Source organism: Camelus ferus, chromosome 8 (genome assembly GCF_009834535.1).
Source record: "Camelus ferus isolate YT-003-E chromosome 8, BCGSAC_Cfer_1.0, whole genome shotgun sequence".
NCBI lineage: Eukaryota > Metazoa > Chordata > Mammalia > Artiodactyla > Camelidae > Camelus > Camelus ferus.
Window position 1 is genome coordinate 35854747 of NC_045703.1, and position 15618 is coordinate 35870364.

Here is a 15618-nt window from a genome sequence, read left to right on the forward strand (position 1 = left end):
TGTTAGAATCTCCTAGTAAGCTTGAGTTCTGCTTGTCTCCCAATAGTTCAGAATCACTAACGTGATTTTACTCAAACTATCCTGTCATCATTATTTCCCTTTCCTATGAAAACTGCATAAATTAATAAACGTACAATTATCAGTACATATAAGAAATTTAGGTAAAAGGTAGACTAAAACTTAGAAAACACAACTCAAGACTTAAAATTTTTTTGATTCCTAATCAGTATTTGCATGACTCTCATGATCTGGTCATCACCTAGAAATTTTCACCAGCATTTACTGAAGAAGTGTATTTACAACTAGGAAAATACTCCACCTGATAATTTGGAAGCTTCTTTACCATACTTCAAATAAAAATAGTTTTCACTCAGGAAAAGCAAATCAAGTATCTTAAAATTCTAAACACAGTTGCTTAAAAGATGGCTTATAATTGATGGGAACATCAGAGCTTCTTTCTTTTCCTGCTAATTCTCATTACTACAGACTTGCCCTTGTTTTCGGCAACTATGTTACCCGCTCTGTGCCAATAATGGCATTCTCAAGGAATGGGATGGAAAACAAAACAATTACTTTCTGTTATTACTGTTTATTTTTACTAGGTACGATCCTATTTCTCTTTTCCTTCTTCTAGCACATTTTACCCAGTGTGTATTCTATCTCAGAAAACAACTGGATACTTTTTCCTCTAGTATCATGTTACTTTTTTTCACTGTACCTGCTTGTTAAACGAAGTTTCTTGATCTCTCTGGAAGCACTGCCTAAAGGTTCTGTGTTATGGATATTATCCCCTCTTGCTTTGTAGAGAGTGGAATCCTATCTTTACCTCAGGCAATTTCTCCTCCGCACTCAGAAACTGACAGAGGGCAATGACTGACAGATTTGGTAAGAAAAGTAAAGAACAGAGCTTTTGATATCTGTTCTTCCTTGTTCAAAGACTTCTTCTAAAAACACATTCTTTGCTCGTACTTTTTGAAAGGAGTAAGGAAAGAGTCTAGGGAGATGTCAGATGTATATCCTGAGGCAAAACCATGATGAAGTTTTATTCAATTGGGATTGGGGAAAAGGAAAATTATTTAAATTTTATACTTAGCAGTTTCAAATGATCTACTTACTAAAATTAAAAAATAATAATAATAATACTGGCCCCATCATCTTACATTGAAGTTTGGAATGTTTGGTTATTTGATGTTTAAGGACTGAAAAAAATTTTTAATTGACCATTGGGATACTGCCATCTCCCATTTTTGCTTGAGATATGAAATGTACTGAAAGAGAAAAACAGACAATGCTTTATTACCACAAAATGTACCAGACTACAGGTTCGTCTAGGCTTTGGGTCTGAAGAGAATGAGGTAGAAAGTATAGGTGCCACTGACTCCCTGTGTCACAGAACAGCAACAAGGTCAAGAATTAAACATTAAAGCAAGGTTATACAGCTTAATAGTATATTTTTTTCAGTTCATAAACGCTTCTGACCACATTTTTACTGCTATTTTAGAGTGCATATTTGATTTTGTCACTTCCTTTATTAGAGGAATTTCTAATTTGAACTCAGTTACGCACCCTTTATTCTCCTTCTTACTCTAAACAGAGAGGTTCTAAAAGTGACATTACAGAAAATGCTTTGCATGTTGTCCATTTCCTGATCTGGTTCTTGCACTTTCTCATCCCATATGTCCATTTGGGTGTTCAGAGTGAAGCTAGAGCTATCTTGTCACTCAGGAGGACATCAAGCTCACCGTCAGATGATTTCAGCTCAGCAGTACCTAGTCTAGAAATGACCAGAGTCCCTAAGCACAATTGTAGTTGACTGTGCCTCTTAAGTTAGCACAGTCAGCAATGTTGTCCTCATACACCACAGAAGGTTCCTTGTAAATTCCTCCCTCCCATTCTGTTAGAAAACCTTCACCCTGACTACCCGTTCATCCAAATGCTATCTGTTCTTCAAAGTCTAACTTAAGTTCTGCCTGTTGGACGAAGCCTTGTCTCCACACCAGACACAGTGAGTGGTCTCACCCGTACTGGAACTCTTACCTTCTAGTGTCTATGCCATTGATTTAGCATTTATTACATAATGTCTTCTGACACAAGTTCAGGATTTAAAAGGTTGTAGTAATCCTAAATATCATCCTATTCATTCTTGACTTACGTTCTTTACCCTTTAGCTCGATATTAAGTATACTAATCAGGTACCACCAACCAGTATGGAAAAAAACCCACACATTATTGCATTGAGTTCTTCTATTTTATCATGTGCAAACAAATTTTAAAATACAGGTTGATATGAGGCTTAATGTATAAGTTTAAAAAAAAAACTGTGGAAGCCTGCTTTGGTAAAGAAAACCCTCTATTAAAAGGAGCGGGGAGAGCTTCTGAAACTTTAGGAAGCAATTAGTGTCCAGTATCTTTTTCCTGCACTTGTATCCTGATCCTCAGTCTCTGTCTTCTGCGCAAGGACATCACTTCAACAATTGTCCACGCTTTTCCTGCAACATCATTCCTCCCCATCTACTGGATCATTCCCACTAATATGAAACAGGCTGCAATATTTCCTGTCTTTAAAAAAAACCAACCCTCTTTGACCCCATCTCCTTTTAGTTACTAACTCATTTCTCTGCTCCCTGTAAATGGCAATGAGCCTTAAATGAATCATCTTCTTGCTCTCTCCACTTCCTTTTCCATTTTCTCTTGCACCCACTCTAGTTCAGCTTCCGCTACACACACACTTGTCAAGGCCATCAGTTAGCTCCATATAAACCTGAAGATCAGTTCTCAGCAACCTTTTACTTGTCTCACTAATAGGGTCATACATCAGTGAAGAGCCTCTGAAAAGCAGATGCCAAGACACATACCGTGCACTTGAGGTCTTATTACTGTGTTCTAGCGAAGATGCTACACCTGGCACCACAGCTGCACTGGGGCCCCTGTTCACTGTAACTCGCTCTTTGCTGCAGCCACCCATCCCCTAGGATCCCTGCAGCTTCCGCAGGAGCTCTAGTGAGTTTAAAGGCGGTGTCGCAGGAACCATGGACCCTGCAACCTTTCAAACATCGCTAATCATTGTAATTCCTTAAGATTCTATTTTACTTTCGACTTCCTGTCTTGGCTAGGGGAGGGCAGCAGTTCCAGAGGTTTCCACTTGGCCTTCCACACTATGATATATATTACCCCCCAGGCCAAGGATCCAGTGATCCAACCACCGAGTATGTCAATCCCTATCACACATTTGAAGAGTGCAGGTGGGCCCCTCCTCCCATCAGCTCTGGCCTGCAGAGGAGCTCATCACTGAGCTTCTAAGTGATGCTTAGTGAGGCACCCTTCTCATCAGCTTATTCCTGATGACCTTGATGTGTCCTTTGGTGGGTCTTCTGGCCTCACACAATATGTGCAAGCCAGCAGTCTGACTTCCCTCAGCCTTTTTATTCCATCCTCTCCCATCTGACAGGGAATCTCAGCATGGCCCTTGCTTTCTCCAAGCTTCCAAGGCTACCCTAGCCAAAAATTTGCCCCATCTTCTTGGGCCTTTTCCAAGATGTTAAAAATCTCACGTTCCAGGATATTCCAGTGAGTGGATGAATTCTTGCATATCCAGTCTTACCATCCCACCCTCTTGCTCAAGTACCCTCAGCATGTAATCTCAGCAGTACTCCACTGGCTTCCACCATTAGATGTTAGCTAATTCTTGGAGCTCTGAGATGTAATCTCTTTCCTTCTTCATCAGACACAGCATATCCCAAGCCAGATTATGCTGGGATTGAACGCTGGTTATCAACCTGGCCATCTCAAGAGGAGGTGGGGGCAGATCCCAAGGGGGCACCTGTTGCCTTGCTGGGGAGAGGCCATGGGAGTATCTTCCTGGACAGAGAAAGTGCTCACTCTGACATTAAAGGTGTGAGCCAACTCGACAAGCAGTGAGGGATGAGAGGGGTCTGCTGAGCTGAATTCCTCGGGCATCCATCCTGTTGCCCCCACCCAGCGTTTCAGGGTGGCAGGTTTTCTCAACAGACCTACCGTGACTGAGCAGTTGGACCTCTCTGGAGCGCTGACACATGCTGGGCTTGCTCCTCATTTGTGTCTACTCTTACTCTACAGTTTATAAAGGCCTCTATCTGAGCTGTCAGAGGCCCCCTCTAGCTCTCACAGTTAGCCTTTATTTGCTACATACCCTTAATTTCTCATTATCCTTCTGCAGGTCATCAGTTCAACTTAGTAACAGCCAGCCAGTTCCACAGTGTCCTCATGGGCTATATCACCTCTCTGTCTTTCAAAGCCCTGAATCATCACTGGCAAAGGTGTTTCCCTCCACGGGACATTTTCCTGGCTCATCCTTAGTATGTAGGCTGCCCCTTGTGCCCAGAACTATCTGTGCCCACATACCCCTCATGATGAGGTCCTCTGAGCCACTTGGGTGAGGAGTGAGTCAGACCCCAAACCCCATCTTGCTATCTGTTTTCTCAGGCCACTCCTGGTACTATCTGGATTAGTTAAGGGCCTCGAAGAGATAGATGCCAAGAGGAACAGACATGCAAATGATTTGTTTGGAGAAATGCCTGGGGAAGATAACGGGAGAGGGAGAGAATGTAGGTGAAAAGAGCCTTCAGATTGCAATGCTGGCCTGACACCTGTTAAGAGAGAAGGAAGGACTGGGTAGGGATAGGCTGAGGTGACAGTGCAGTTCTGGGAAAGCCTCAACCAGACTAATAGGGAGTCACTCCCCAGGTCAAAGTGGCCAAATAACGTCCACATCAGGCAGGAGTGGCCCATTCCTGGTACTCCCTGTGTTCGGTCATTGGCTGGAACTGGCCCACTGGAAGCATGATCTGGCATGAATGTCACAGTAAATGTGAGGGTACAGCACTTGGAGGTGTCAATTAGCCATGCTCCCCATAGCAGGTGCTCTTGAAAGATGATCTCAACAGCACACCTCTATCCACATCCACCACAGGGAACCGTAAAATTTATGGTCTGAACAAGATCACTTGTAAGTGTAAAAGGGACACTGGTAATAATCCAGGACAATGGCATAAACTGGGAGTATCCCAAGCAAACTGGGACATATGGTTACCCTAACCTGTCAATAATATTTGACACAGTTCATAATTCCATTTTTCTTCAAATGCTTTGTTCATTTGGCTTCCAGGATTCCACGCACTCTTGACTTTCATGCTACTTTTCTGAGCCCTCCTTCTCAGTCACCTCTGCTAGTCTCTCATGAGCTCCCTAATGTCTAAACATGAAATGAATTTGGCTTCAGTCCTTGGACCTTCTCTCTTATTTATTCACACCCATGGTCGAGCTGAACCAGACTCATGGTTAGTTTCAGCCTTATCTGTATACTGACAACTCTCCAGTCTGAACCCCCCTCCATAACCCCCTCTCCAACCGCACATTCAGCCTCTCCCCTTACATTGCTGCAAATCATCTTAAAACTAAATATCACAAACTGAACCTCTAATTGCCACCTCGCCTCTCAAAATTAATCATCTCTCCTGCAGCTTTCCCATCTGAGTAGGCTGTAACTTCCATTCTTCCTACTGCTTAGGTTAAAAACGCTAATCTTCCCTTCTCGTTGTGCTCCGTATCTAATCGTCAGCACCACCTTCATAAGAATCGCCCAACAACCACTTTCATCTCTCTCTCCGCTGTTCCATCACCTTCCCTGCCCAGCCATCATCATCATCACAACCTTCTAATTGATTTTCCTGTTTCCACCTCCCTGTCCCACCCTACTCTCAGTCTCTTCTTCCCATGGCTTCTGGAATAACCCTTTTCAAACCAAGGTCAAATCGTGTCTCTCATATGTTCAAAATCCTCCAGTGACTTCCTATCAGGGAAAAAAGCCAAGGTCCTTCTAATGCATACAATTGCCTGCATGATCTAACCCCCACTATCACTCTCCCCTCTTTTCCTCCCCCCACCTTTTTTTTTTTTTTTTTGCTATCAAATTATATGAATTCTTTATATCCTTGGGATATTATCCCCTTTTCAGATATATGGTTTGCAATTATTTTCTCACATCCAATAGGTTGCCTTTTGATTTGGCTGTGAAGAAGCTTTTTAGTTTGATGTTGTCCCTCTTGTTTATTTTTGCTTTTGTTGCTTTTATTTTTGGTGTCAGACTCAAAAAAAAAAAAAAAAAATCATTGCCAAGACCTTCGTCAAGGAGCTTATCACTTATGTTTTCTTCTAGAAGTTTAACAGTTTCATGTCTTATAGTCAAGTTTTTAATCCACTATGCATTAACTTTTGTTAACTAAAGAGAGTTTATGTATAAGATATCAATCCAGTTTTATTCTTTTGCATGTGGTTGTCCAATTTTCCCAACACTATTTATTGAAGGGACTGTCCTTTCCCCATTGTATATTCTTGCTTCCTTTGTCATAAATTAATTGACCATATATGTGTGGGTTTATTTCTGGGCTCTCTATTCTGTTCCATTGATCTATGTGTCTGTTTTATGCCAACACCACCACTGTTTTAATTACTATATCTTTGTAATATAGTTTGAAATCAGGAAGCATGATATCTCTAACTTTGTTCTTCTTTCTCAAGATTACTTTGGCTATTCAGGCTCTTTTGTGGTTCCATACAAATTTTAGGATTATTTATTTCTGTGAAAAATACCATTGAAATTTTGAAAGGGATTCCATTGAGTTTGTAGATTGCTTTGGGTAGTAAGGACAGTTTAACAATTTTAATTCTTCCAATCTATGAGTATGGAATATCTTTTCACTTATTTGTGTATTCTTTAATTTCTTTCATTAATGTCTTACAGTTTTTAAAATACAGGTCTTTCACCTCCTTGGTTAGATTTATTCTGAGGTATTTTATTCTTTTTGTTGCAATTGTAAGAAGGGATAATTTTCTTAATTTTTTTCTGACAATTCATTGGTAGTGTAAAGGAAGGCAACAGATTTTTGTGTATTGATTTTGTATCCTGCAACTTTACTGAATTTGTTCAAGTTCTAATAGTTTTTTGATGGATTCTTTAGGGTTTTTTGTATATAATATCATGTTATCTGCAAATAGTGACAGTTTTACTTTTTCCCTCTCAATTTGGATGCTTTTTATCTCTTTTTCTTGCCTAATTACTCTGGGTAGGACTTCTAATAATCTGTTGAATAAAAGTTGTGAAAGTGGACATGCTTGTCTTGCTACTGATCTTAGAGGAAAAGCTTTCAACTTTTCACCACTGAGTATGATGTTAGCTGTGGGCTTGTCATATATGGTCTTTATTGTGTTGAGGTGCATTCCTTCTATACCTACTTTGCTGAGAATTTTTATCATAAATGGATGTTGAATTTTGTCAAATGCTTTTTTTGCATCTATTGAAATGATTATGATTTTTATTATTCATTTTGTTAAACAGTATAACACATTGACTCATTTGTGGGTATTTGAACCATCCTTGCATCCTAGAATAAACTCCACTTGATCATGGTGTATTATCCTATTAATGTATTGTCATATTTGAGGGAGGTGGTTATTTATGTCTTCTTGCCCATCTAGAATGTTAGAATGTAATCTCCAACAAGGCAGAGACTTGGCTTTATTGTTCTATTCCTAGTACCTGTAAAAATGCTTGCTGTGTAGTAAACACTCAGTAATTATTTATTGAATGAGTGAATGAATCTATAAGGGAGCAGTAAACTACAGTAAATCCATCCAAAGGGATTTTATGCAGCCATTAGAAGCATTCACAAAGAATTTTTAATGATAAGGGAGAAAGCATTTGCAATAATGTTAAGTGGAAAAAGAAAACCAGGAGAGATACAGTAACTACTCCAGCCATGAAAAAAAAAAAAAAAAAAACCCTCACATTGGTGAATAAAAACAAATCTGGAAGGAAATAGTCTAAAATATTTACAAAAAAATTAAAACATTAAAAAAAGAAAATATTTATAATAGTTTGGGTCATATATTTGGGCCTCTTGCTTCTTCTGGTTGTAAAGAAGCCTGGAAGGACTGGGACAGGTCTTCTGATTTGGGCACCCCATATCCCTGACCAAATGCAAAAAGCAAAATTGGATGGGCTGGTCTTTACCCAAGAGAGAAGGTCAAAGAGAAGTCAAGGCCACCTCCATAAGCCCATTCTGTGGATATATTTGGGTTTAAGAAAGAGAAGAAATGATAACAATAAAATAAATTTTTGCCTCCTTTAACACCCTTTACCATCGTTTCAAGGGCTTCCAGAATTTCAGGCCTCACCTAAGTCTGAGCTGAACCTCAAAGCAGTCCCCCAACTTCTATAATATATCTAGGTTTCAAGAGATAAGTCAGGGTCAAAAGAATCCTCTCAAGTCCCCCTTGGCAACAGACCAATCTTCTGGCATCCTTTCCATGAGCTAAAATGGAAGACATGTGAAATGTGTTGAAAAAAGTTGATGAGAAAATCAGCCAATTCATCCATTAAATATGAACACCTGCTTTGGCTTAAAGAAGATACAAAGGGTTAAAAGACATCACCCTGGCTTTGGAAAGCTTGCAGTTTATTTGAGTAGGCAAAAATACATAGAAACAGGATGGAAATATATGTGGTTGCCAGCAAATGAGATGTAAAGGCAAGAAGGGCAACAGTAATTCTGCAAAGGGAGAGGGGAGGGAGTTAGGGACAAGCCTTTCCAAAAAACTGGAATATGAGCTGATCCTAAAGGATGACTGTGATTTAGATAAGTAGGGAAGAAAAGGTGAGAACATTCCAACAGGCAGGGAAAACCAGTATGGGTTTGCAGCACAGAGAATATCTGGGACCAGGGACAGGCTCTTCTCCAGGACATTTTGAATAAAGCATTTTCATCAGAATTGTAGCAACATATTATTTTTATCTAGGTAAACCTTTGTTGAACTGACAATGTTAAATTATAAACAGTATTTTTCACTTTCAACTTAAACATTTTTCTTATGGATTATTTATATTCCTTGAATAATTTAAAGTGAAGGTGAGATTTATTGACTGGTTTTTGCATTGCTTTTTTCTGTTTAGACCGATTATAACTTATGCTTTTGGGAGCAATTTCTCCCAAGTCTAATATCCCCAGGCCATATTTGCAGAGAAAAAAATTTATCAGTAAGATTTCATTCTTCTGTTAATTTTTAGTGAAAAACACATTTTAACAAGTGCCAATTTTAGCCATGGCCAACTTTTTCCGTCTTGATTACAAAATCTAATTTTTCCAGAATTAACTTACATAATTTTCAGTATTACTAGTCATTTATATTTTATCAACTACTTTGATCTATAACTTTACCTATGGGATTTCAGCCACTGTCTATTTTTTGCTGCATTAAATATTTCTACCAATATTATTTATTATGAATTTTTAAAAGACTACTAATTTGCACTTATATCCTGGCTGAAACATGATATTTTATAGGTTGTTCTCCTCAGATATTCTATAAATTTCTCTGTTGTCCCAATTGTAGTACAAATGTTATTGTACTGAAAATCCAATTCTCCTATACACTTCTGATCCCTTTGTGTATTCCAAAATAAAGGTCCGTGGTACTGGCAGAGCAAAAGTCCTGGCTGCAAGAAACAGAAACTGACTCTGGCTAATTTAAAAGAAAAGCACTTATTAAAAGGATATGGAGGTAAGTCACAGAATCCCTGAGAGGGCTTAAGAACCCGACCTGGCAGCTGTGGAACAAGGGGCCCTGGCTAGAAGCAGACAGCAGAACTAGTCAAGTCTGGCTACCCCGGCTGCCAGAGGCCCAGGCTCCAGGCCCAGACGCTGCATACTATGGAGCCAGACCAACCTCAGTTGCCACTGTCACCAGGGAAGACTCCCCTGGTCTCTGTTTCTTTGCTTTCTTCGCTTCAATTAGTAGCCTGTGGTGGGTGTGTCTGAGGGGTGGGTGTGTCTGAGGGGTGCCTGCCTTCTTGCTGCAAGAGATCTTGGCTCGCACTCTCCAAAGATAAAGGTAGAGGAAATCCCCAACACGGGAAGGGGCGTCACAGGCTAGGCTATTGAAAAGAATGGTCAATGCTCATTAGAAGGTCAGAAGATTAGAGGGAAAATATTCTGCCTTGTTTAGCAGAATAAAAGGTGCAGTTGAGTGGCCACAAATCCTGGACCTTTACTTGGGGGCTGTTCACAGCAGAACCAACCCACAGACCTCCCTGCATCTACATCCTTATTGTACAGCCCATCATCTGGGCAGCTTCTCAGGCACTGGGCAAATTTAAAAATGAACTAAGTGATCCAAGGTGGAAACGGATAAGTGATCCTCTTCCACAGTAGTTTTTAGCAAATGTTATAATCAAAGTGTTCTTTGTATCTCGTGAACATCCTGTACACTGCAACTAAATAACACAGAGAGTATTTTTATTAGTGTTACTGTTAGAGCATTTGAGGCATTCAGATTTAAATAGGTAACTGCAAAAACAAAAACAAAAACAAAAAACCAAAAAACTGGCTTTAAATCAGAGTGTTTCTCTGAAGAAGTTTTTTAATAGTTCTCATTCAGGTATTTATTATTTTGTATGGTCGCTAAAAATCACATAGCTTGAATTAACATTATACAATCACTTATATTTAATTTTAAGGATAATTTGATAGTAAGTGTAATCCTAAGTATGTTATATATAAAATAGATATGGCAAACAAAAACAATCTTTATATTAGCTAATTTCTGTAATAGCACACAAATCACAGAGCGATTTATGTACAACCCAAAGATCACGGAATGCTAAACTTTAGGACACAGAGATCTTCATTGTCCTATTTTCAATGATTGAAGCTACTGTTCCAAGCCTCCAAAATACAAAATATTTTAGAGGAGTCATGAAAGACCATCTTTTATTGTAGTCATCTCTTTCCAAATGACTTCTCGTGTCGTAGGTGCTGGTTCCTTCTGTGTGGGTAGAGTTGTTTGGTCATTTCCTCTGTCCCTTTGGGGATAGCCTGTAGTTCAGTCATTCCCCTGAGCAGGCTTCTACCCTCCTCCTTCAGGTCTCAGAACAAACCTGCTTTGTCTCTAACCATCTAACTGTTTCTGTTACAGCCCAGACTGAAGGGGGTGGGCAATGGCCTAAGGGCCCTTGGGGTAAGGAGAAGCAGTTTCCCTTCCAGAATCGTGAGTCTTACTAAGCTTTCCAAATGCTCAAAGGTTCACCCCAGAATTCTGCTGAAGGTTACACAGTTGGCGTGGGGATTGTCACACTAAAACCAAATGGCTCTTGGAACCAAGATTAGAATTCAGGCACTTTCCGGTGTTCATTAGGAGCCATAGACCACCACACCACCACATCTGTCACTCTACCAGGTTTTCTTTCAGTGACTACTTAATGGGAGGAGTGTTTGTCTCAACTCTGCGCTTCCCTAACAGAGCTATTAATCAGACCCGTCTCCATATCCACTGTGAGTGAGGCAGGCGTAGTTCAGGCCCTCGGGCTTGCCAGGAGGGCAGTAAGCCACTTGTTTTTCTTGGCAGATATCTTTGTCTGCATGTGGTTCCTTCTCTTCTTTCCTCAGACCACGAGAGTCAGATTCTTTGGAGTCTACAGGACCCTCAGAATTAGCTTCACCTTGGCTAAATTCTGTAGCAAGTACCATATAGTTTAACCCTTCTTGGTTCTTGGCTTCAGATATAACGTCATCTGAATTCAAACAAATCACATGACCATCTTCATCTGTGAAAAAAATATAAAAGTTATTCTAGCATCGATTTGATTTCCTTGATTTGTAACATCCTGGCTGTATGAGAATTAGAACCACACCAGCCTTACACGTGGGTTCACAAACATGTGTGGCAACCACTCAGGGAACACAAAGGTCAAAAGGACATGTGCCCTGTCCTTGACACTACCGAGGTCTCATAGGGGAGCAGAAATAGTGCTACAGAAGGTGGTGTGTGCTTACATAAGAAAGGAACATATAAGTGGTGAGAGCACAGAGGTGACTGACTCTGCCCTGACAGGTGAAACGGGTCACAGTCTTTGTGACAGGAACTAAGTGGCCCTAGGATAACCCCACTTGTCTAAGATGCCACATCAACTAAAATATCTACCTTTAAAGATGTATTTCTATAGGTCAAGTGATTTAATCATTTATTGGGGCAATATTTACTGGGTGCCTACTACATACCAGGCTGTCATCTCAGTATCAGTGATACAGTAATGAATGAAAGAACTCTGTTGCTGTTTGGGGTTGACATTCTAATGGGGGGGAGACAGACAATATACTAGTGGACAACTAAAAATGTGTCAGGTGACATAAGCGCCACGAAGGAAAATCCAACAGAACAAAAGGGACAAGAGAAGAACGGTGGTGGTGGGAGAGGGCTGCTATTTCAGATGAGGGGTCAGCAAAGTCCTCTCTGATGAGGCAAAATTCGAGGAGAGACCTGATAAGCCAGGGAATTTGTCACGTGAATATCTTAGGAAGACGATTCAAGGCAGAGAGGTCAGGGAAGAGGCAGGAGCACGCTGGGTGTGGACGGGGGAAGGGCGAGGCAGCCAGTGTGGCTGGTCCCCCTCAGTCATCTCCCTGGACGAGTGGCATATGAAATCATTAACACTAACTGACGTATACATTAGAACTAACAGACTTATGACCTCCAAAGGCAAGGTTAGGGAGGGAACGGACACAGGCAAGTTTTGGTGGCAGGGTTGAGGGAGAGGAAAAATGACATGGAGTATAGTAATAATAATTGTCGATGTTGTTATTAATACTTACAGATACTTGCTACGTACCTGGCACTATTCTAAGCTATTTGCATATATCAACTCATTCTTCTCCTGTTAAGTAGGTACTAGTATGATCTCTGTTTAACAGATGAGGAAATTGAGGCGCAGAGGAGTTTAATGATTTGCCCAAGGTCACACACCTAGAATTTGAACCCATACTGTCTGCTCTAGTCTGTGTCCTCACATTTACCTCCTTGAGGGGAGGGTGGAGCTGCCGCGCTGTGTGAGGAGGAGGTGGTAGGCAGGGTGCCCTCCAGGAGTCCTTGAGAAGCACGGATTCCAGACACTCATGGGTGTGCAGTGTGGGTGGCAGCAGAAAACCAGGTGGCCAGAGGGTAACTGACCTTCTTTACAGTTATGCTCATTTTTTTCCTGTCTTACTGTACTTAAAAACTGACCTTCTTACTTAGAGAAGTGTAAGAATCCTTGTTGAAACCTAATAGCAAGGTTTCCAAAACATTCCACAAAATTCTAGGGAATCAGTAAGATAAATATGCAAATGTATGTCGTGGGAATTATTTGTTTTTATCAATGCTTTCCAGTCTCTGGGCATTACTACCTGCATGAAAAATTTATGATCAGAAGTATTACTGTCCTTTCATAAAGCACCACATTTTACAAATCAGAAACCTTTCAGTCAATAGATGATGGTCCTTCCCTTTCTCCTCCTCATCCTTCCAGCAGGAGAGCATCCACATGTGAGGGGGAGGCCTGCTGGGCTGCCAAGCGCTTAGCCCTGCCTTACACCCAGACTGGGTTTATTTGGAATGTATTTAAGTTGTAATATTGGGAAAATCTAAACATTGTCAAAGGACAAAGGGAAGCACAATTGCACCTATTTTTCCCTAAAGGAATTGAATGGACCTGCTTGTTTATTAGGTTCCAAACCTGAACTAAAAAGCTTATTTTATTATAAAAGCACATGAACTACTGTCCTTGCTCTGTCTTATTAGAATGCCCTCATTTCGCTTCAGGACCACCCCCCACTGCTGCAGAACGAGAAGGCCGCGCTGCAGGCTCACAGGCTCTTTGGCATCATCTCATGTTCCCCTTCACTTTTAAACTTCACTGTAGCATATTGCAAACCACGCAAACAGACAGACAGTGTTGTACAATACCTCTCCCACAGAAATAACTTCATCAGATGCCAAGATTGGCCAGTGCCTAAGTGCTGAATATCTATGGAAAGAGCCAACTGTTAAGATTATTGTCAATATGTACCGATAGCCACTGAGAAGCTCCAAAGAACTTGCTGTACATGATAACAGAAATTGAAAGCATCAAAAAATGAAAGAAGCAGGATATTTAACTTTAAATGGTCTATTGGCCCAGATCATTGAGGAAATTAAGATGATATGCCTAAAGGGATTAAAGGAATTAGGCTACAGGAGTTTAGAATTTCGACAAAAACGTACATCTACAATATAGGTCCAGCTATTCATGTCATCAGCTACTTAGCTGTCATACCTTTAGCCCATTAAATAGCATACTGGGAAACTTTCTACTGAAACATGATTAAATTTTTTGCCTATATTGAGTTATTGGGAAAAAATGTTTTACATAAGGCAAATAAATTCTCTTTACAATTTCTGGTGCCATATGTCAAAAAAAAAAAAAAAACCATTAGCTAAGTATTTCATTGGTTCATAGTACTCAGGGCAATATTTAGTAACTTGACCTGACAAGCTTTCAGCAATTACTACATCTTCTTATTACATAAAGAATTTATGAGAGATGGGGTGGGTTGTTTATTTTTGTTTAAAAACTCCTGAATAGAAAACCTGCAGGTCCTTAAAGCAAAGATCCTGAACAAAGACAGCACAAACACGGCAACTCTTGATTTAAGAGGGAAATATTAAACTAAAGACTTCCAAGTAAGATAGGGTATTTACAGACGAGACATATGCCGGCTGACTGGCTATGTTTAGCACAGCAGAGGAGCATTTAGATTTGTTTCCTGTAGAACTCTCTGGGACTGATGAGGTGATGTTTACACAAATGTTTGGATGAAGTCACTGGGATATTTTTACTGGATGCCCAGATATGTTACTAATCTTCTCTCTCTATCCCCTCTCCACCCCATTAGGTCAGTAGGACCATAGCAGTGGCTTGGTATAATTACCCCCTGTAATCCTAAAGCACTTTATTTCTTTTTTTCACAAAAGTTCTCCCAATGGTTTTCTTATCTTCTTACACATCTCTGACAATAACATGAAGACAGACTTCTCCCAGTTTTGCTAAATATGCCCACTAGTCTGCAAAGCAGCAAACTATTGTTAAACACATTCTCTTTTATTAAAAAGAGAAGTTTGAGTTTAGGCTTGCCTCAAAGAGACTGTTCCATGATTTCTATCCTTTGCAAATATGGACACTCTGCCTTTCGTTCTATTTCTTCTCTCTTCCCTGCTGCTTTTGTTCAGTCGCATTGAAATTATCAGAGTTTTTGGTGATTCCCGTATCTCTTTCCAATCCTTATCTTCAGGATTTCCATTCACTGTAAATAACAGAATGAGAATTTCTCTTGTACTAGAATTATATATCTGTTACGGCACAGAATTGCTTGTTTCTGTCTAAAGTATCAAAGTTTGGCTATATTCCCCGTTGAACTCTTCTTACATCCTTATTCTGCCTAGTTATGTCTGCTTTTTTTTTTTTTTGGAATATTGTTTAGAATTTTAATTCAGTCTGTCAACAACTTGGCACCTAGATAAATTTGGCATAACCAGGAGAGATTAGTGTATGTTTTCTAGCAGGCCAAAAGTATTAAGTCACTATCCCTAGGTCCACAGCACACCTAAGATATCAAAGTGGGAAGAGAGTGGGGGCAGTTTCCTTACCAGAGCTGTGTGTCCATGAGGGCTGAGAGCAAAGTCCCACTTCAGCCCCATATCAGCAGTGTGACCATGGGCAAGTTAGTAAACCTCAGT

At 40.2% G+C, this 15618-nt stretch overlaps 1 protein-coding gene across 1 annotated transcript in view; it reads right to left on the reverse strand.

Annotated features, from left to right (window-relative positions):
- Positions 1-10422: 10422 nt before the first annotated feature.
- The window catches only part of ROS1 (ROS proto-oncogene 1, receptor tyrosine kinase), a 106899-nt gene continuing 101703 nt past the window's right edge, over positions 10423-15618 (reverse strand). The window contains 1 exon segment of the mRNA XM_032484769.1: positions 10423-11635. Coding sequence (XP_032340660.1) covers positions 11337-11635 — 299 coding nt within the window. The 3' untranslated portion in view covers positions 10423-11336.